This window comes from Protomyctophum bolini, assembly GCF_963924005.1.
Source record: "Protomyctophum bolini genome assembly, chromosome: 8".
Taxonomy (NCBI): Eukaryota; Metazoa; Chordata; class Actinopteri; order Myctophiformes; family Myctophidae; genus Protomyctophum; species Protomyctophum bolini.
In genome coordinates this window covers 29505453-29526474 of record NC_137869.1, presented here as the reverse complement: position 1 = coordinate 29526474, position 21022 = coordinate 29505453, and the positions used below count along the sequence as shown (strand labels likewise).

Genomic DNA, 21022 nt, shown 5'->3' with positions numbered 1-21022 from the left:
ATGATGCTACTCTTGTCACACAATGGGGGCAGTGGCATAACCACAGGGTACGTGGATGAGCCATTTCAAGGCTATACTACTGAGTAATAATACACTGAGAATACGACCTCAGATACTGTATTTTGTTACGCACACCACCCTCTACATTACAATCTCTGCATCCTGAATGGGTGGAATGGGACTGCAGCACATGTGGTGTGTGTGGGTCAGTGCGTAGGTGGGGTCATGTCTGATGTGTAACACTGATGGATCGTACACCTATATCTGTTTGGTTCCTGGAGGCCACCTGTTGTAGCCACAGGGGCAGATACACACACATGGCACCGCAATCACTGGCCGAGTTGTTTATATCCTTATTATGTTATGGGTTATGTTATGTTATACACACAACATTTCAGAGCTGTTTGCTCATTTTCTTCTGACACGTAATGCTTATTTCTCAACACAGAACTTCCTTTCGTCCATAACATCCACATGGTGTATCATTTCCTCTGCACCGCCTTACTACTTCCAGTAAGATGACAGCCAACAGTTAGCTTTGCGTCGATGCTGTGATGAAACCAGGCTCTGTGCAGTGCCCGAGAGACCACCCACTCATTGGATCACGCCACTAGACCATAAACAGACCCGTCCCACACAGCTGAAAGTAATAGATATCAGAGCTATCACTTACATCAGAACATATCTGCCTCAGACGTTATTTCCCGTGTACTAATTTAATTTCATGACTTGTCTTTCAGTCATGTTAAATCTCCCCTACAGTGCATTAACCATTAACCCCTGATGGTATAAATCTGACACAAGAACCTATAAATCAGTGATTCTCAACCTGTGGGCCGGTGCCACTGGTGGGCCATGAGGGTATTACAAGCGGGACGCCACATAATTGGGAAAACACAACATTTCAATGATAATAAAAAATGTAGAAACAATGACATGGTATCTTTTCTTTAAAACATTGGAAAAAAAGGTTTTCATTATGACAAAGATAATAATATGCTATGATAGTTTCAACGGTCCACCGGGAACACAATCGATTGATTCATTGACCAATGACCATTCAAATAAACATGCTCTGTAAATGCATGCAGCCCTCAACCATTCGACCACTTAACACATTTACCGGGAAACACGTATCCATACGTTTTATAATAAATTCCGTTGCCCATCAATGTCGTAAATACACCGTGCGTTTACGGCAGGCCTCTTGGATACGACGTGTATCACCTGAAACGGCATCCATCTTGGAACGGACGAGAGAAAACAAAAGGTTGAAAAACGATAGTCGCGAGTCCCATAATGGCCACGATCTTTAGATTTGGTGAAATGAGGATGCCAATAAAATCCTCGCGCGTTGCTCCGCTTAGCATATTAGCGTGTTGCATGCTAATACGGACAGGATGCGGGTCATACTTCCGGTTCAAGATGGCGCGTCACAGGACCCCCAATTTGTAGTTTTTTTGTAGTTTTCAAGTTTTTTTGCAAGGGCCACATGCTAAATGTGTTTTAGCGCAGCAGCCGATTCAAGTGGGCCCTGATTCAGAAAGGTTGAGAACCACTGCTGCAAATATTAAGATCAGCTCAATTAGGTCATATAAATACAGTATGCTACTACAGAAAAAAAAACTAAACTTCTAAAGCTCTTTCTGTTGCTGAGGACATTGATCTTGAAAACAACAGAGGTGGAAGAAATACACAGATCTTTAACTTAAGTAAAACTACCAAAACACTAATTCCATTGCAAAAAAAAATCCTGCATGAAAAAAGTATGAGCAGCAAAATCTACTTAAAGTATTATGCAAAAGTACAGTTTGTTCCCTCTGACTGATTGTGTAATATGTTTAATTATCAAATAAATAGTTAAAGCTGTTTCTGATAGTAATCAGGGCTACAGAGCTTTTTCAGTAGCAGGGGTCTCCCTGTCTCAACAGGTCTTTACTAAACAAAATATACATGCTTAGGTGGGTTGCCTCACTTCAAAATAAAGTATTCAGATTCATCAGCTTCAATTATAGTGTTCCACTTCTTGTAGTCTATGAGTTATCTCTCCTGATTGGATAAATGGATTGTGATTGATTAGTATCCAGATTTGAAAATACATTTTCTGGTTACTGAAGAGCTGGAGAGACAGTGAGACCCCTGTTACTGGACAAACACTGTATTCTAGAGTGTCTAGTAGGCTAGATTAGATGTATTAATATTGAGGCATCGGTGTGTAAGCACTAAGCAGCATGCTACTGTTGTAGCTGCTGAAGGTGGAGCTTGTTTGAACTACTTTATTCACAACGAAAATACATCGCATGGATGCACCTGGGACGTATCCTCAGTGATGTATCCCAAGGTCATCAGGGTTTCGGGTCTCGCGAACGTCCTTGAGGGAGTTCCAGGGGTTACACAGCTAAATGATAGTTTGGAACCAAATGGACCCCTATGGGTCTGTAACTCTGAGAGTGTACAAATGGAACCAAATGGACCCGTTACAATAGCGGGTATGCAAATGCATAAAGTGAATGGCAAATCGAGTGGCAAAGTGAGTTTAACGTTGTTTAACGACTTTTCTGTTTGGATGTATGAGCTATCAAGGCCAGAACGTAATTCTTTGGCACTCAGTAGGCGTTCCCGAATAACTTCCTGGTTTGATGATGATGTCACGCACATACCCTCTATATAAATCGGGGGTCCCAGAGATAGAAATTACATTAAATGGGGGTCCGTAGACTAATGCATGTCAAACTGGGGGTCTTTGAAATTAAACTGGTTGAGAATCACTGCTAGAGCCGTAAAAATCTTCTCCCTGGCATATATTTTCCAAATGGGGGTCCGCATGCTCATTGGTGTCAATTTGGGGGTCCTTGACATGAAAAGGTTTGGGAACCACTGACATAGTCTATTCCTATGAGTCACTATAAATAGAATAGAATAGAAGTTTATTATAGTTAAGTCAAGTGTTCCTAGGGAGCTAGTTTAAACATGTATTGCTGTAGGGCCTACAGTGTAGGCCCTATCCATTGTATCAAATCTTCATCTGAAATGTAAAAATGGAAGTATACCTCAAAACGACATACTGTAAGTATTGTACTGTAAATTCTGTAACCCCCCCACCACTGGAAAACAACCTTTTGCAACCATACTCACTGGACATTAAAAGTAGTGTTACTAGAGGTATACCATCGTGAGAAGAAATCAGTAGATTTGGGGAGTTATACCAAGCTCTAATTGTCCCTAATTAAGCCTGTAGAATTATTTGATTTCCTGCTTGTGTCTTCTGGGACCAGATCTTTTCTGGTCCAGGCATTCTGCGTGTGGTCTTTACAGTGCAGTATGCCTAGAAGCAGCATGTCACAGTGCACATGAATACAACATAATGTTCAGTAAGTGTTTGGAAATAGGCCTATGTTAAATATTTGACATGATGAAAGACATTTGACATAATATTTACTTACCTTCTTATAGTAAGACTATACAAAATGACATATTTTCAACAGGAAAAGGGTATTTTTTGTTGATTGACAATGATATGTCGCACACACTTTGTGGCTGAAACACAATTGCAGGATCGAGTGAAGTAACAATTCCGTGCTGAGCCAAGTATGGGACAAATATGCTAACCGACCACGTAAACTGTAATGACATGGTCACAAAATTAAGTCTGGTGTCAGTGCATGCTAAAATAATGAGACTCCCATAGCGTGAAAGTGACAATGAAATGTGACAATTAGGATTCAGTATTCACCTCTGCAATTTGAGGCCTGGGAACATACCATGCTATGACCACAATTTCCCATCAAATTTCAGGTGGCCCTTGCACGATGAAAACCTTTCTTTTTCTCTTTTTTATAAGTGTTGGCCCAACAAAGAGCCCAAATACCTGTTTGTTTATCACGGAAAGTTGGTTCAGTTCCCTGAAAGCTGTCCTGCAATGCAGTTTGACAAGCAGAAATATCCAGCAAAGATGAGAATGGGAACATTCAACAACACTGCCTTGATTTTGATTTCATTACAATTTAAAGTCTCAGTAGCAGCAGCAGCAGCTATAATTACCATTAGGACACAATTATCCAACTCGCCAGTAACTAGAGTTTCTCTGTTTGGCACCTGGGGACAATATAACCCTAAAGACCTTTGTGGCTCATATGGTACCTATTTCCCTATAACACTGCAGTGCTCAAGTAAACAGACTGATTGTCAGTGAAATTAGGGGACTCGTTGTGTGGTGTCATTAGCTTTCTGTTCAGCACAGAGGCAAGCCATGAAGCAAGACGTGAACACACACAACACAGGCATGCATGCACACCCACTCACAAGCACATACGTACATGCCAGTAAAAGTATAGTATATCTTCCCCAACATCTATGAGACATCAATAGAGCTGTTGGCATTGGCTACCACTTGTGTTGTTTTTATTGTCTTACTCTTAACAGAGCCCAGTTAAAACTTCTGCAGTAATAAATGCTGCACGTAGCCTCGATAGGAATTAAACTGTACCATTTGGCAGTCACCGTTTTCCAAGAAGGAGGTGAAGGAGGTGATGTGGAGTGAAAACTTGATGAAGCAAATATTGGAGAGAGACAACAACAAAAAAGAAGAAGAAGACAAAAATGCTTTCCCCAATATAATGTTAAAATGTTGTTTGCCTGACCAGTTCGCTGTCTACCAAATATTTATGAGCACATGCTGTACCTAAACTAAGTCAGTGCAGATCAAACAGTGTGGCAGTCAGCTGCAGAACCCTGGTGGTTACAATAGAACACCATGAAATACAATAAAATCAAGACTTCATGTGCCCAGAAACAAAATAAGCATTGAGTTACCACAACCCTTAATATTATGACAAAGAGCACTATAGACTTTAGAAGCTAGTTATGTTGATGTAGAAACATTTATATTTTTTCGCTGCTTCACGATGCCATTGTATGAACTAATAGCCTACTCCAAAACAAACATGCTATTGTCTTTGTCTGTGACACAGCAAAGCTCACCACAGAGTGGAAAAAGTCTGCGGACAGGACAAAATCATTGAAAAACACAAGTTGAGAAGAAATGGTGCTGTTTGCAACACCAGCCGCAATCTTGAGTGTGCCTACTGTGTCTCAAATTGCAGTATATATTTCTTAATGTGTTGGTGAGGTTTTACATCTGCTCTTTCCACCACTAATGTAGATCTTTACAGCTTTCTGGCTCTCACTTCATGGACATTACTGTAAATGCGTGCATAATGTGTGTGTGTGTGTGCTCAAGTGAGTGTGTGTGCGTGTGTGTGTTTGTGTGTGTTTGTGTGTGTGTGTGTGTGTGTGTGTGTGTGTGTGTGTGTGTGTGTGTGTGTGTGTGCACACACACACGTGGGCGCACGTGTGTGCGTTTGTGTGTGATGCTCAGCACTTGCAAGAGACTATAGTGAGACTAGAGACAGTGAGTGTGCCTCGAGGGAGAGAGCAACATCAATGGGTGGGACTGAAAACAAGTGACGCATGACTAAGAGGCCCAGGAAGTTCCAGCAGGCGGCTGTTATTGCCGTTTGTTTTTGTGTGTGTGCGTGCGTGTGTGCGTGCGTGTGCTGCGTGCGTGCGTCTGTGTGTGTGATCTTGGGGCCCAGCGGAACTGTGCAGGGCATTCCCTGCTGGAGTGTCTGGAACAGCTCTACGGGGTGACAGAGGCAGCAACAGACCATTGCAGCCTATCTGCAACACCTCGGCAGCGACACTGTAATGCCTACTGGCTGCTGCCACCCATGAGGTGTGATAACTATAGGCGTGATATAATTCCTTGGTTTTGCATATTATTCATATTTATTTTCTATAGAGCTTGCCACTCCTTACTTTCATAATAATGTGTGTGGTGTCATACACTGCCAGTAAATAATGCACTTAAAAAAACCTCTTTGGTGAGTTGTTTCTTGTCCATACATTCGAACTCCTGAGTCCTACGTAGTTCTAATCTGAAGAGCATCATGTAGACTGTAGAAAAGGTACTGATTATGGCCGAGTTGTTTTCTGCAACTAATACGACCTCTCTCTGACCCTCTGTGCCCCACAGTCACTCACTCACTCCACAGATTGGATTGCAACAATGAACATTGGACTGTGAGTCTGTGACGGCGGTGACACACTGGGTGCAGTGCAGCAGGGGGACAATAGCTTACCTCAGCCAAGCAGACATAGCAAACCTCATCGCTATCAGACACTCTCTAATCTCAGCCCATGGGACTGACGTGTCTATCCTGCTCCCACACGGCCAGATCAGACATAACAATGTGGTGCGACCGTGCGAGGCAGTGGTCGAAAAAGTATTCGCATGTTTTACTGAAGTAAAAGTATCAATGCTGCAATGTAGAAATACTCTGTTACAAGTAACAGTCCGGAATTTGGAATTTACTTGAGTAAAAGTACAAAAGCATTGGTATCAAAATGTGCTTAAAAGTACCAAAAGTAAAAGTGCTCATTATGCTTTTTCAAAGTTTTCAAATGTCTAAAATTATCTTTTGAAAATAGCTGATCTACAAGCTCACAATGCAACACGATGATGTGACGCATTGTGAGCTTGTAGATCTGCTATTTTCAAATTGCTGAAATACTGTAGGGCTGAAGTGGTTATTGTATGTTTTGTAATAATAATCCAAATCTACTGAAAATTGGAAATACTCCTCCAGTAAAGTAAAAATATCAAAGTACACAAAAGTGTACTTAAAGTACTAGCCTGACACTGACACTCAGCCTGAATTTTCATTTTAATGCGTGGCTAGCGATTCAGGGCTGGAGCCAGGCTACTTAAGTACTTGAGTAAATTTACAACACTGGTGTGAGAGGACATTAGGGCGTAACTAGATATAAGTAATAAGAGATCTAATCTCATTAAATATCTAGAGTATATTAATATATAAACAATGTTTGAAAATGTAAGAGTTTCTGCACTGTTACAGTTTTTATCAATTATTTTGCAACCATATAATATTATAATATAATAATAAAAGTCAAAACAGATTGTATGCATTACTTTTGTGATGATTTTGGATGATTTGAAATCTGCTTATCCAGGTTACAACTTGCATTCATTATATGAAATGTCTCTGAAAATAAATGTGCCTATAAAACACAAGCATTCTGTCCATAGAGCTTGGTTATGTTACAGATGTCTGTGTTAACAGTCTGGCGATTCTGTTCAGAGTTTCAGACTCTGAGGCATGAAATTATACATCAAATCAGGCCAGACTGCTTGAGAGCTGTGATTGGCTGTAAGACAATCAGATGGGAACTCCTACTTATTTTCAACATGTGGTGCCAAGCACTAGAGATATTTCTCAAGGTAGCCCAGTAAACTCAATACCCCTGCATACAAATCTGACATAGTCAGTTAGCCACACGTAAATCAGCAATGCTACGGCCCTCTGGAGATAAGATTAAAGTTACCTGAGAGAAAGTGAAATATCAAAGGAAATGTACTCTTTACTACTACAAAAAAAAACAGACCGGTCGATGGCTTTAGCTAGTATTCAATCAATCACTTCAACTCTGCCTCTTAAATGATAGTCCTTGTTGAAATCTTCAAGACCACCTCTGGACAATGAGGCATTGTGGATGTCAATGCAACAAGAAATATATAACCGTTGACATATTCATTCTTACATCTGAAACAGCAATTGCGATTCAGTATTAAAAGTTTATATTCCATGAAAAGCTAGGAACAATAAAATCCATCTGTGGCTTGAGGCATTGCTCCTCAAAACCATATTGACATGATATACCTTTAAAACCCTAAAGTATGCTTATATACTGTAAAAGCAATGCAATAAGATCTTCTCTGTCATCCTCCCATTTTTACTCTGCGGTGGTCAAGGTTCTGGAAGTCTTTTATGAAAACAGACTCTTCATCATGAGTCATGACTGTCCTCTGTCCTGCACCTCAAATGCAACAACACTTGATGCACAAAAGCGCCACCATGTGGCAACATTGTATAAAGCAACAATTAAAGGGTAAGACCACTTTTGTAGAGGTTTGGGTTGTGAACTTGTGTAGTTACCTTGCCATGATGTAACTCCAAATGTGGAAACGAAATAAATAATAATTGCTACAGTGATTAGAAATTGATCATTCAAAATATGCTCCTCATTGACTTTAAATTGTGCTGAAACAGCTCTCAAAGTCACTCTTTTAGTAGGCTACCTAAACAGACAGCATCACCAAAACTCATGCTGTTTTTTGTTTTGTTTTTTATAAAAATGCTAACTTCCTGTTGATTTTACTATTTGAAGATCTGGATCTGCATCCGGTTCCTCGCATCCAGTCTGGGTTTTCTTCCTAATAAAAATGTTTCATGAGTGCATGGGTCATTTACATTTTTTTTGCCGAATGCTAAAGAAAATAAAAGCCTGGATAATAAAAGGCTAGTGCGGGTCATTGACTTCAAATTCGGAAAACCAATTAGGCACAGAGTTTTATCCTTAAACTAAAAAGGTTAACTTTTTGCCCATCATATAACGTATTAACCCATAAACAGTGTCTAACTGTGTCTATACACTTTACAGTTCCATTATGTATTCTCATTATTAGTGTCATTATGTGTGATATTTTTTGGTTAAAACAAATTGTATTTTGTTTTAACAAAATACAATTTTACGATATATAATACGATTAGGTTAAATCACTATATTCTGATAGTAACCATTGCCATAGAGTGTTTGTTCAGTAACAGGGGTCTCCCTGTCTCTCCTCCAGCTCTTTAATAAACAGAAAATACATTTTCAGGTAGGTGACACAATTCCAGGAAAACAGAAGAGTGTAGCTATTTATGAGCTTAATTGTCTCCACCGACCACCAGGCCGAAGGCATGGGGAGAGAGTATGTTTTGCCCTCAGTCCGTGTGTCCGTCCGTCTGTCCGTTACCAGCTAATCTCCGGCACCGTTAACCCGGTCAATGCCAAACATTTCACACACACTCCCTGGATGCCAACGACGAACCTCTGCCCCAAATTTTCCAGGACAGCCTGTTATAGCGCCACCATGACACAGATTTTCACTTTTTTACCTATAACTGCACCGATCTGTGTGAAATGTTGAATGCACACAGCACACTCCCTAGAGGCCAAGGAAAAACCTTTGCCCTGCATTTTTCGCATCTGCCTTTATATAGCACCACCAAGAGGCTGACTTTTGTAAAACTTTTCTTTTTAATTCAGCACATCATTACTTTAGAGTATATATGAATAGAGACGGCACCGGATTTCTCCTCCCATCCACTTGCATTAAGTTGCTCAAAAGCGCATGAGGCGATTTCACTCCTCCTTCCGGGTAGTGCGAAACAGACTTTAACAACGTATGAAACAGCAGCGTTCACGTGTCATCATGAACATGCACAATGATAGTCAAGTTAGTCAACGGACCAGCGCATTCATGTGTTTGGGCCAGCGCCGCAATACCAAATCCGGCCACTATGTCCATTTCGCCTCAGGGTTTCCTCCGGGTGCCGTCTCTATTCATACTCTAAAATCGTTACACAGTATCTCTATAGTCATGTTCTCAAGACGGATCGGTCCGATATTTCATATTCCATCCTAATTGGCTAACTGGCTTCCAAATTTGCAGGATTGGCCCATTTCGAACAAAAAGCCTCAAATCATGAACGTTTTCACATACTTTCCTACTAGGCTGAGGAATGAATCCCATGCACCCTTTTCACATTGGCCTGTTATAGCACATTTTTGGAACAAAATGCCTCAAATCATCCAATTCCATCAAAGGCGTAAGAAGAAATGGCACCATATTCACATTGGCCTATTATAGCGCCACCTTCTTCTTTCGAGCATCATCCTCAAATGTCCAACTCTGTATCGAGAAGCCACGCCCTTGTCTCAGGTCCCATGAGGAAGAATCCGGCCTCCGAAGGTGGTCTGTAGTGTACAGGGGGCAGGTGTTAATTATGTGTTCGGCAGACTACTCAGGCTCACCACACTCGCATGCTGCACCGTTTGTCAACTGTCAAGACCCACTTCTTCATTGCTGATTTGAAGCAGCCTACTCCAGTGCGCAGGCGGTTCAGTAGGGTGACAGGGTCTATTGACAGCATGGTAGGTGGGAGGGCCCAGCAGATTCCCACTCCTGCTACCAGGATGCCGGAAGCCATGCACTGGTGGATAAGTCCACCGGAATGGAATGTAGCGTCTCTTGTGTCGCCTTGTTGTAAGGGACTCAAGTCTGTTTGCAGGCTCTATTTCCACTGTAGTGTTGTGCAGGATATGCCAGTCGTGTATCCTGGCTTTCCTTGCTAGCTTGATGGTAGCAGCCTCTCGTCAGAGGCCAGCCGGGGCAATTCCTGCAAGGACTGGCAGGTAGGACACAGGAGTGGGTTTCAGGCAGCCAGTTATGGTTCGGAGAGTTACTGTATCTACCTTATTGACATGTGGGCTCCTACACCAGACTGGGGCACAATATTCAGCTGCAGAGAAGACCAGGGCTTGGGTGGAAATCTGCAATGTGTTGGTGGAAGCTCCCCAGGTTGTACCAGCAAGGTGTTGGATAAGTGAGACCCTTGATGTGACCTTGGCCCTCACGTCTTCAAGGTGTTGGTTGATTGACAGAGTTCTATCCAAGCGCACCCCAAGGTATTTTGGGGCTTGTTGGAACTCAAGGCCCTTGTTGTCAATGAACACATTGATTTCCCTTTTAACCTCTCTGTTGTTGAGGTGGTATGCCGCATACACTGTCTTGCGTGCTGAGCTGCAGGCGCCACCTACGGAGGTAGGAAGCTAAGATGTCCATGTCCTGGTTAAGACCATCTTCCAGGACCAGGTCGGTTGTTGTAGCATGATGGCCAGGTCATCTGCGTACCCATACTTCCTTGATGTTCTCTCTGGAAGGTCGTAGATAAACAACATTGGGGAATTAAAGGACAGAGCCCTGGGGGATGCCATTCCTCAATCTTCTCAGCCTGCTTTGCTGACCATCGCTGGTCCACAGGATGAAGCTGAGGTTTGACAGCATCTCCATGATGAAGTTCACCATATGGCGATCCGGAATCCTCAGAAGCTTGAGATGGAGTCTGCGGTGCCAGGCGGTGTCATACGCGGCTGTGGATCATCCTCAGGAGGCCACAATAACCTGACCTGTCCTGGTGGAGACCAGCGCCCCAGGGGCACTTTTTCTAGTTTTTATAATGTTCCAGTTCCAATTTTGTTTGCTCATTTCTTTGTGTCAAACTGTCAACAATTCCACTTGTTTTTTTTAATACTGTTTTTATTAGGCATTTTTTGTATGACAACAGAATATTATCGACAATGATAATGAGTAGTTCAGTTAAATAAAATGAAAAAAATAACAGGCAATGTAAATGTTCCACATACAATACATAATAAAAAATACATAAATGTGATAAACATGAAAAAACTAAAAACAGTTAAACAATGAACATGAAACAACAAAAAACAGTTAAACAGACAATTCCACTTGTTTAATCTGTATACTGAGTTACTGACTACGTTCTTTATCCTGATTGGATAAAATTGATATCCCGACCTGAAAATACATTTTCTGTTTAATAAAAAGTTGGAGAGACTCCTGTTACTGAACAAACAATATTTAGGCTAATGAGTACAATCACAAAATAGAGCTTGCCTTTACAGACACTTATTTTAAGGGAAATCTTTTACACTACCTTTAACAATTTACTGCTTAGGCAACATTGCCGCAAGAAATCCCCATAACTGACCTGATTTAATTATGAATTGATGGTTGACTCACTGGTTGTTGAGGCAAGCGCGGTCCGGTCGGACGTTGACGTTGACGGCTCTGGTAAAACGCAACTTATCTCTATCTAAGATAAATGCTGTCCCTTCCAGGACCCCGTAGTTCGCCAGCGTACAGTCAGTTACCAAGGATTCAGCGGTGGTGTCACAAAAAAACAATACGTATACTTAACTGGCTGGCTACAGTGAAGTCACTTCGACACATGTTTAGTTGAAAACACGCATGTTTATCTCGGGTGATCTTTACCGTGGGACAAGTAATAATGTCCGCCTTGTCAGGGGACAGCGAAGTAGCACAATAAAATACAGGTTACATTCACTTCCGATTGTTGTGACGTGCAGTGACGTATCCTTGGTAGGTGTATTGTGTGGGGTAGCCCCGTTCTCCAGCCTCACCAGTGTCTACTAGCTAGTAAAGATGGCTGAAGCACCTCCATGGCCCAGCCGGTTCTTCTGTCACAGATGTTCAGCAGAGATTAGTCCTCGTCTCCCCGTAAGTAGCACAAGACCATTGTACGAAAGGAGACCATTGTAGTATTGTAGCGAACTGTTAGCCAGCTTATGTTAACTAGGTCCTATTTATCGATCCAGTGTATTCTATCGTGGCTTGTGTGCTAACGCTACCTAGTTAGCTAGCTAACTAGCTCAGTGTTTAGAAGCTGTCTGCTCAGGCTCTTGACCCTTGTCTAATGCATCTTAATGTCAGTGTTACACTGGCATAGTGTTGATATTACAGTTACCTGTAGGGTTGTGAACTGAATACCGTGGCTTTTGTTAAATTTGTGAAACATATGGCATCATTTGCTACATGTATTTCTGTAGTAGTTTCAATGCCTACTGTAGGTTCTGTACTGAATGAGCCTGCAGCAACAATACCACTGTGCATTCTTCCTTGCTTTGCTATTCAGCAAGCATTAACGTGCCAGTCCTAGGCTAGAATGATCTGTCACTCTGTGCGAACAGTAAAGATTTCCCTCACAATGAAAACGAATGTGAATCAGCCATAGTTTCCCCTACTTTGCCAGTAATGACGCAGCGACTTCCTGATTTTAGCCAGCTTATACTGGTATATCGTCAATCGTCATTACAATATTTATGGCCCTGATTACTCCAGTGCAATTAATTAAAGGTATGCTTGGAACTGGCTTCCTAAAGTTATTTGGATATTGTGCATCATTGGCCAACTATTTGGGAAATTATGGAACAGGATGTACTTGGTATTATTGTCAATATTAAATATTTAGCTTAAGTCTAATGTGTTGGATGGGGGGTGTTCTGTTTACAGGACTACACTTGTCCAAGATGTGAGTCAGGATTCATTGAAGAACTGCTGGAGGAGCGAAGGTGTGTTTTTCTGAAGCCTAGTCATATGAACAAGTTTGTTCTCCATGTGTAGTTACTGTACTGTCTATATTATTAGTCGCATACATTACAATCTCATTGTGAAGTCTCTGTCAATTAAATGTCTCAAGAGTAACGAAATTACATGACTAAGTTAAATTAATATTTGACAATCTACTCTGGCATCCCTATTTTTAGGCTGAAATTCTCAGAAATAGCCTAGGTCTATAATATATGCTTTATATTATACTGTATATAATCCGTAGTATGGTGGTGGTGTGTGTCAAAAATAGCAGATCTACAAGCGCTCAATGCTTTGAGTTTTGCTATTTTTGGTTTGTGTGACACCGCAGTGACTTATTATAGATCAGAACTTTGTTAACTGTTACAAACTGTATTTGTCTCTTGTTTAGTGCTGACAATGGCTCCATGTCCAGCATCTCCAGTGGAGACCAGAACCAGCAGCTTTTTGAGGTTTCCAAACTCATTCTTAACTGACATCTTTCAATCACATATCTCCCTGTATCTATCCTGCTGAACGAATGTGATTAGAATTTCCCTCATTACATTTCTATTTTGCATTCACATATCAGCCGAGCAGTGTATATTATTTTTTGTTTAACGTCTCTGACCGTCCAATCATTATTCTCTTAAAGTTCTGACCTTGTGGCAGAAGTTAGCTTGTCTTAGTCACAGATTAATATACTATATAAGCAATATAATGGTTATACTGCACAAAGCACTCTAATTGTGTGACAAAGACATTTATGAATTATTGTCTTGGTAAACGAACACAAAGCATGTTATCATATCTTCTCGAAGACTTCCACGGGGGGGGACCTATGACCTGATATTGACATATGCTGTAGCTTTAGCCATCTGTTCATTGTAGACTGGATACAATGTTCTGTTTTCTACCAATCAGTTACAACATCCGTCTTCATCTTTTTGTATCTCAGAATGTAGACCACCAGCACTTGTTTACATTCCCCTCGGGCTATGGCCAGTTTGCCCTCGGCGTCTTTGATGACGGCCTCGACTTCGGAGCTGGCATGGGGACAGAGGACAACCGTGACGCTGAAAATAGGCGGGAAAGGGAGATGGCATCACGGCAGCGATATGGCGCCAGGCAGCCCAGGGGTCGTCATGGTGCCAGGCGGCAGCCAGGGAGGCATGAGGGAGTGCCCACTTTAGAGGGGTAAGGAGCATGTACTCAAGTGCAATTTTGACTAAGGTATACTTCTATTTTTTACTACAATACCTACTCCACTACATCTTGGAGGCAAATATATTTTACTACACTACCATTATTTGAAAACTTTAATTTCAGGATGGGAATCCCTTTTTGGTATTTTAAGCATTATGCTATACTTTAGCTATTTTTGAAAAATCGTGAAAATGTATCGCAAATCTTTGAATATATATATAGTCTTTCAGAGAGAACGTATTTAACTAAAATCTTTGCTTCTGGGGGGTCCCTCAAACAACAGATGGGGGGGTCTGCGGCCAATTTACATATAGTTGTTGGGGTACTTGACATAAATCATAGATGTATGTACGTACGTTTATAATAACTTGTGAAACGAGACATTCTGCATAATGAGTACTTTTATTGTTGGTACTTAAGTATATTTTGATGCTAATACTTATGGATTTACCGGTACTTGTAACAGTGTTTCTAGTATTGATACTTTTACTTAAGTATACAATTTGAGGCAAAACTGTCCCTCTCCTTCTTAATCATTGCTGTATATCTTTCTCTTACATAGAATAATCCAGCAACTAGTGAATGGAATCATTGCACCTACTGCAATGCCAAATATTGGTGTTGGACCCTGGTGAGTAGCTGGAAGAGAAACGGGAAGTAGATGAAGAAATATATTCTATTTATAAAATCTACAAAAATGGTGTGCATTTTCTGTCGGCTTCTGTTCTGATACGATATGTTTTCAAAAGGGGAGTTCTTCACTCAAACCCTATGGATTATGCTTGGGGTGCTAACGGATTAGATGCAATTATAACACAGGTATGTTTATTTCCAAATTGAATACCCTGCTCATATACCTAATAATTTTGCTTTAATCATTTAGATTGATATATTTTAGCAATTGTGGCAGAATATTTATAGCTATCCACATGAAATTTATTTTGTTTTTGCCTCCACTAGTTATTAAACCAGTTTGAGAACACAGGGCCACCACCTGCTGACAGAGATAAAATAAAAAGCCTGCCTACAGTACAAATCACAGAAGAACATGTTGGTAAGTATTGTAATTTTGAATATTATGGTTAATTGGTTTTGGTTATTTTTACAAACTGCAAATGGGAAGATGTGAGGGTGCGGAGAGCTCCTGTGTATCCAGAGTACCTCCGGCCATGAATGATTCTGCAAGCCCGTTTTTGGACTCTTTCCAGACTTTTAGTCTGGCTGGCAGTCAAGGAACTGTGCCAGACTGGGACTGTATATTCCATCACCGGGTGCATGTAGCCTGTGTATATTGAAACCAATTCAGGGTCTTGGACCCCAAATTTCTTCAGGCGACATAGAACAAAGAGTTTTCTATTGGCTGAGGTCAACATATGGTCTACCTGGCTGTCTCATTTCAAGTTGGCTTGAATGGTGACCCCCAGAACCTTTACTGAGTCGCACTCTTCTAGTATGTTTTGGTCAATGGAGAGTGTGGTTTCTGTCTCATGCCAGTTACATGTATTACTTTGCATTTTCTCTGATTCGTTTACCCAGATGTCCAGACCGTTCAGGGTCTGTTGGAGGGTGTAGGGAATCTTGGGCTTCCACGACTGTGCCATGGTCACATCATCCACATATTATCACTGGACCTATACACAAAGTCCATTAAACGGACTAGATTGTGTGTTGTGGAACGGTTCTGTCGGCTGCCAAACTGCATGGGGTCTAGGTTTTGGCGTGATGTCGTTAAGAATCCAGTTCCCAGCAAAATGTTCACATATTTTTGAGAATTGAGCTGTTAATGAGATCGGTCTCAATTCATCTATGTTGCATGGGGACGATTTTGGTATAGGGACAACATTAGACTCTTTCCATTGTCTAGGAACGACCCCTTCATCAAATGAACTGTTGATGTCACAAAGAGGAATACTGATCTTGCATGCAAACTCTTTCAATATTTTGGGAGGGATCATGTCTGGGTCAGGGGATCTATGACAGTTGATGGAGGACAGTTTATTATAAACTTCCCACACTGGTATAGTGGGCAATGGGAGGGATGGCAGGAAGGAAGGTAAAGCTGATCGTTCTAGGGGCTCAAATGACTGGGACACCGTAACAAACTTTGCATTAATTGCGTTGGCAATTGTCAACGTCCTGGGGGTCAATTCTTGGAACATCAATTCGGGCCTCCTTTTAGGAGTTTTGCTGCACATCGATCTAATATTGTTGTGCCAAACTCTCTTCCACTTGTAGAAGTGCTCTTTTGCTGCATATATTTCCTTTTGGACCTTATTTTTGTAGAACCTAGCCAAAGCACATGATTTTCCACATTTGAAAGCCTTTTGTCTCTGGTGAATGAGGTGCTTGATGTTGGGGGTGATCCATGGTTTGTCTGATGGATAGTCTTCATAGGGAAAATTCTATCTATTTCAGGAAAAATTATAAAAAGCATTTGTCTTTTCACTGGTGCTGGTTGCTTCAGTCACCTCCTGCCATGGATGGGTGGTGATCCACCCAACCAAACTCACTCAGACCAGGCTCCCTTATAGGTTGTACTACCCGTTTAATGCACTGGGGGGAGCATGATTGTGCTTTAGGCCTCCAGAGAACACATTTGTGGTCACTTGAGGGAATGGCAGGGAGAATATCGGGTTTCAAATAAAATACATTGGTTTCATATTAGTGATAATCTTGTCAAGGATGGCTTTGCCTCTGGTATTATTCTCAACCACCTGGCAAAGTTTATTATCCAGACAGATGTCAAGGCGGTTAAGATCTCCAATAATTACAAGTCCAATGTCTGGGTACTTAGTACGAAGCAAATCAGCTGAGGCTATTGATCAATAAGTTCATCCTGGTGTGGTGATTTAGGTGGTGAATCCACCACACACACACACACACACACACACACACACACACACACACACACACACACACAGCAATAGCAGATATGTTCCGTGGGGGGTATGATGGGACACAATCTCTGATGTACAATGCAATACCACCACCACGGTGGGTGCTGCAATTTGAATCGGTATCAGCCTTGGGGGCGTTTTGGACCACCTCAAACATTTCAGATGAAAATATATATACAGTATGTATGTAGGTTCACTGCAGGTTATCCTCACGCATGGATCTGTGGTGGCTATTCTTTCAGCAAAACTGGTTTAGCAAAGTTCAAATGGATGTATTCCCTAATTTCCCTAACATTTGCTTTCACACACACAAAAAAACAATCTGTAGTGCGATCTATTCATTTAATCCAACCCTGGTCCTATTGAAGTTTGTGACTGAGTTTGTTAGCCTCTCCATGCAACACGATTTGCATTGTAACATAATTTGTGCTTTTCAGGCTCAGGTCTTGAATGTCCAGTGTGTAAAGAAGATTACAGCGTTGGAGAAAATGTCAGGCAGCTGCCATGCAATCACATGTTTCACAATGACTGCATAGTTCCCTGGCTGGAACAGGTAAACTTGGCTATCTATTGTTCCTTTCAGGTTGATATTCTACTTAAATACTATATACTTCATTGGATGACAAATAGCGGGATGATTTTTATTTTATTTTTGCCTTTAATGATGTGTCCAATATAGGGACACCAGTGTTAATGTGGTTCATTACCATCATGACAACAAATGTAATAGAAGTAGAATTAAAGACAATCAGAGCTTTATATTTGTTTAACTGCTCTGTTCCCCCCCACCCACAGCATGACACGTGTCCAGTGTGCAGGAAAAGCTTGAGTGGGCAGAACACGGCATTGAACCCTCCAGATCTTTCGGGAATGAACTTTACCTCTTCCTCTTCATCCACTCCGCCATCTTCAAGTTCCACTAGCAATGAGAACTCTGCAGATAACTCATAAAAGAAAACGGCAAAACAAAACAAAACAAAAAAACCATTCCCTGCATCTCACCCCATGAGCTTTCTATCGCTCCCGGGCTACCAATGAATCATCGTGGTGGCCTCCAGCCTCTCCATAGGGTTGGGGAGCTGCAAGCAACTGTTCCCTCACCATGAGTGCTCAGGCCAGATTCAGGAGTGAAGTGATTATTATGTAAGATCCATGTGTTTCTGCCCCTCCTGTAGCTTCCTTAAGCCATTGGGAATCTGGTTCGCGGGATGGATGGGGATCCTGAATGGGTCCTCCTGTTTGGGAGGACATGAAGAGAGAAGGATGGGAAGTTTGGAACCTCAGGATGTCCTGATTGTCTGAATCACCTCGCACAATAACAGAAAATCAAGGAATCAAAAGGTGGAAGATGTGATGACGTGATGTAGTAGTTGCTTCTTTTTTTTCCTTTTTTTTTTTCTCCGATGTTATATGATTTCAAATGAAACACTTTGGCTAGTGAAGATTATATGTATATAAACAGCAAACTTCTCTGTTAGCTCAACTCTTGAGTGTACCATTTTTACAATTTTACTCTGAGTTAAATTTACTGAAGTTTATACAAGTAGCACCTAAATTACAGATAAAAAAAATGACTGACAGTGCACTGGCTAAGTGTATATTTCAGTCTTGGGTTTGGATGGATATGACATTTGAAGCATTTTGCTCTCCAACCTGAATTAAAATAGTTCTATATTATGTATGCATTTTATTGTTTTGCACTTGGTATGAGAAAACAATGCAGTGATCTTGAGCTATTTGGATAAGGTATTAGATACTCATGGTAATTACTTATAAAGGGATTTTCAATATATTTTGTCCACTAGCTTTTCATATTGTACAGGATCACAATGTTTCAGTGCAATTGGCTTTTTAACTTTTACATTAATGAAAAGTCCCCACCTACACAAAAAAGAAAGTTGCCAATTTGCAGTCAGTTTATGTAAAGAAAGACCTTCGTACAATGAACTGATGTTAAAATAAAAATATTTGGGTGGTACCACTCAAGATACAGTCGTTCTCATGGGTTTTAACTTTTAGTTAAACAACAGCAAAGAAATGGATTGGGGGGAGGGGGGTATTGGTATTGTAACAGCAAAATGCAGTTTGAAATTAAGCTGAATGTTTGAATAGTTTTAACTTTAATTGTGCACTGCAGAGTGTATATTTTGAGTCGATTTGGAAGTCAACTTGTGAATGAAGAACTTCCCTAAAATACTCTTCAATCTGATTTACCAGTAGTGGCACTACTTTGTATTTGTATAGCAGATGTCTGCCAGTTCCAACTCTTGTATGCTTGGTGGTGCTATGGTCTATATCAGACACTAGGTGGAAGTATGTGATGGTGAAGTCGGAGCTTTACTATTGTCTTTTATGATAAATCATCTATGGTTTTGCAATGTAGTTCATACTAGGCTACTGTAAGTCTCAGTTGCATGTTTGGAATCCTGTTAATAACCATGGCTGTGCGATGCTAATTAATATCAATACAATGCACAAAGCTGTTTTGCCTTACAAGTGACTTCAGAGCAACTAGATTTCCGGCTTACAAGGTCCTTTTAGAAACAAGGGTGCACTTCTTAGTATCAACGTTCTGATTTAGTAACCCAGCTCCCCATAACTGTTCAATTTAGATTGACTTACTTTTACTTAATTCTTCAACACCTTAGTCATTTTGTGAATCAATCATCCTTCAGGCTTTCAACGTTATCTTCTGTTTGCCTGAAAAATTAACACTGGGATTGAAATTTTAACGAAAGGGTACAGTTCAATGACACGTACTGTGATGTCAAACATCTGATGTAGGGTAGTTTTTACTGTGGGAGGCTGGGAGCTGGTCCCTTAAATGACCCTTATTCCCTTTGTATATTTAATACAAAATACAAAGGTATGGGCCAGGGCCTCCATATTGTTATTCATTGAGGTTTTTGAATCTGCTTCCTATGTTAATCTGCGTCCTGCAGTGTATTTCCTCCACTTTGTGCTCGTGTTTATTGCTCTAACGTACAAAATTGTAAAGAAAGGTGTTTGATCTTGCTATTTTGACTCGAGAATCTTTCGAACATCCGGCTAAAGAAAATGTAAGTTCTTAGTTTGAACACGATTTATATTTGTATTCATGAACAATTGCATCATTGCTACAATAGCTGTTCTTAAGCCATGTGTGTCTCTTGCATAAGTTGCATGCATGCATTGTTCAATGTGAGGGCCAGGCCAGCCCTGGAGCGACTGCATCCATCCAATAGCCTGGAGGGGTGCTGCCGTTGATGAATGGTTAGTTGGTTGTCGGTGAAACAAATGTCATGTTTACTATACAGCTGTGCTGTGGGGGTTGCATCCCCTGAGCCTACATCATTCATGTGTTTTTCAAAATTACAAACATGTTTGTTGAATATCATAATAGATTTAACAGAACCTTAAAAGAGAAGAGATTTACAGAAATGTTGACAGCAGCTGTCTGCCTGTCAACCAGCCTAGCCAATCAACAGTCTGGTGGAAGAAAGTAGACTACTCACAATTTTTACTTATTGTAAAAGTATCAATACTGTCTGCAATGTAAATACTCTGTTACAATTAAAAGTTCGGAATTCAAAATATACTTGAGCAAAAAGTATAACAAAGTACCAAAAGTAGAAAATACGTACTCAATATGCAGAAAGTTGTCAAATGTATTAAAAATATTTTTTAAATTGCAGATCTACAAGCTAGATTGGCTATTTTCAAATGGCCTAAAGTGGTTAATGTATGTTTTGTAATAATCAATCTAACTAGTAAAATAATTGTAGTGGAGTAAAAGTACATTTGCCTCTGAGATGTATATTGGAGTAGAAGGAAAAGTAGGCTACTGCACATTGGAAATACTAGT

The 21022-nt window shown here is 40.8% G+C and overlaps 1 protein-coding gene across 1 annotated transcript; it reads left to right on the top strand.

Moving 5' to 3' along the window:
* Positions 1-12101: 12101 nt before the first annotated feature.
* Positions 12102-19661, top strand: rnf126 (ring finger protein 126). The gene is made up of 9 exons (XM_080770162.1): positions 12102-12226; positions 13019-13077; positions 13488-13548; positions 14034-14272; positions 14844-14912; positions 15031-15100; positions 15242-15335; positions 17616-17731; positions 17974-19661. Exons 1-9 carry the CDS (start codon positions 12152-12154, stop codon positions 18127-18129), a joined length of 939 nt encoding a protein of 312 aa, XP_080626288.1. The 5' UTR covers positions 12102-12151; the 3' UTR covers positions 18130-19661.
* Positions 19662-21022: the final 1361 nt, after the last annotated feature.